The following is a 1607-nucleotide window of genomic DNA, read 5'->3' as shown; positions in this document are numbered from 1 at the left end:
AGTCATAATATTATGAGAATAAAGTCATAATATTATGAGAATAAAGTCATAATATTATGAGAATAAAGTCTTAATATTTTCATGAGGACCCAGCCCATGAATTGAGACACAGCCAACATCTGGTACACTTCATAAATGCAGGTGGAGCAGTAGGCAGGAAAGGACAGCTGTAAGGTAACTTTCAGGAGTTTTGTGTCAGTATTGTGATGTTTGGTACCTGAGTTTTTCATGTATCGGTCCAGCAGGTTCTGCAGGTCCTGCTCCTTGTCGTTGTTGAACTGGGTCTCCAGAGCCAGCAGGACGTACTCGTCCAACAACATCCTGATCAGGTGGAAAGAACCTGCGAGAATCAGAGACGTCCAGAGGAGTGTTTGTATCGTTTCTGATGAGTCGAACTGCAAACACACAGATTCCAGCCGTCTGTTTGACCTTTAGGCCCGAGCTGCTCCTTGTTTGACCTGCTGGGCCGCGGGTTTGTGTTTGAGCTTGGGTCGGACGTGGAGGAAAGTGCACCCCACCAAATGGTCATTGTTTATTCATGCACACATAGGCTGTGTGTGTGCTGTTTGCACAGAGAGTGCACAGACCACAGATAAGACCCTGTGTAATCAAAGCAAGTCTGGCCATCACAATTTATGATGTTATTGTAGCAATCTGCTCAGGCTGCTCTTTTCTACGTGTGGGGGATTTTAAAAAAAAAAACTTTATGGATTTTTAAACCAAAAAATTCTGCATGAATTAAAGTAATGAGCATCATTCAAAGTGTTGATAATTAATTTTTAAAGCAATAATAAATCTCTTATAAAGGTATTCTTATCGTAAAATGGTGACGTTTTTTGATAAGAACATGTTTATTAGAGTTTTAGTGACTTTTGTCTGTATTTTACATTTTTATCCTCTTCAATATTGGATGGTTTCTCTCTCTTCTACACATCAAGCATTAAAAACCCTCGTAGATGGTTTTGATATTTACTGACCGAAGCTGGAGGCGTTGTTGAGCGTCAGGTTGTGCATCACTCTGGCACCGAAGAAGCTCCACCTGAGGAGGAAATCCTGAGCTCGCTTCTTCAAAGAGCGACCCATCTGTTTACTGGGCTGATGGAAACACAAAAACAAAACAATGGTTACATGACAGAACACTTCCTACATCCTTACTGCCGGCGGCACCATTCGAGCTTTTCCCTCYATTAACTGCATGAGTGGCAGAACTATGATGGTTGTATACTGTTGGGCTTAAAGGTGTAAAAAAAGCCATTGAAACAAAATTTCGGTATAACCCGAGGATTATCATTTTATTTTTTAGCTTAAGTTTTATTGTTATTTTTGAATACAATCAAAAAAAGGGGAAAAAAAAACAAACAATATACAAAACCTATAAGAAAAAGGAAAAAACAAAACAATCATTAATAAACAAACTGCACACTWGGGGGAGATTTTTATTCAATAACACTATGAGACCTTTCATATCCAAAACTAGACCTGTACTGATGTGAAGTTTGTCCATTTTTCCCACTTGTCCTGGTATTGCTCTTCCTGTGTCCTTAGTCTGTGTGTTAAAGGGATCCCCTATTAGTTGTAACATTAGACTTTATTTAATAAACATATAT

General features: G+C 38.9%; 1 protein-coding gene across 1 annotated transcript in view; it reads right to left on the bottom strand.

The window, feature by feature from the left end:
• Positions 1–1607, bottom strand: part of rfx6 (regulatory factor X, 6) — a 31200-nt gene that overhangs the window by 7714 nt on the left and 21879 nt on the right. Inside the window, exons 15-16 of the mRNA XM_014030874.1 lie at positions 978–1095; positions 218–340 (exon numbers count right to left, since the gene is read on the bottom strand). Coding sequence (XP_013886328.1) covers positions 218–340; positions 978–1095 — 241 coding nt within the window. The remainder of the gene's footprint in view (positions 1–217; positions 341–977; positions 1096–1607) is intronic.

Source organism: Austrofundulus limnaeus, unplaced genomic scaffold (genome assembly GCF_001266775.1).
Source record: "Austrofundulus limnaeus strain Quisiro unplaced genomic scaffold, Austrofundulus_limnaeus-1.0 Scaffold1133, whole genome shotgun sequence".
Lineage (NCBI taxonomy): Eukaryota > Metazoa > Chordata > Actinopteri > Cyprinodontiformes > Rivulidae > Austrofundulus > Austrofundulus limnaeus.
This window is presented reverse-complemented; position numbering and strand designations above follow the sequence as displayed.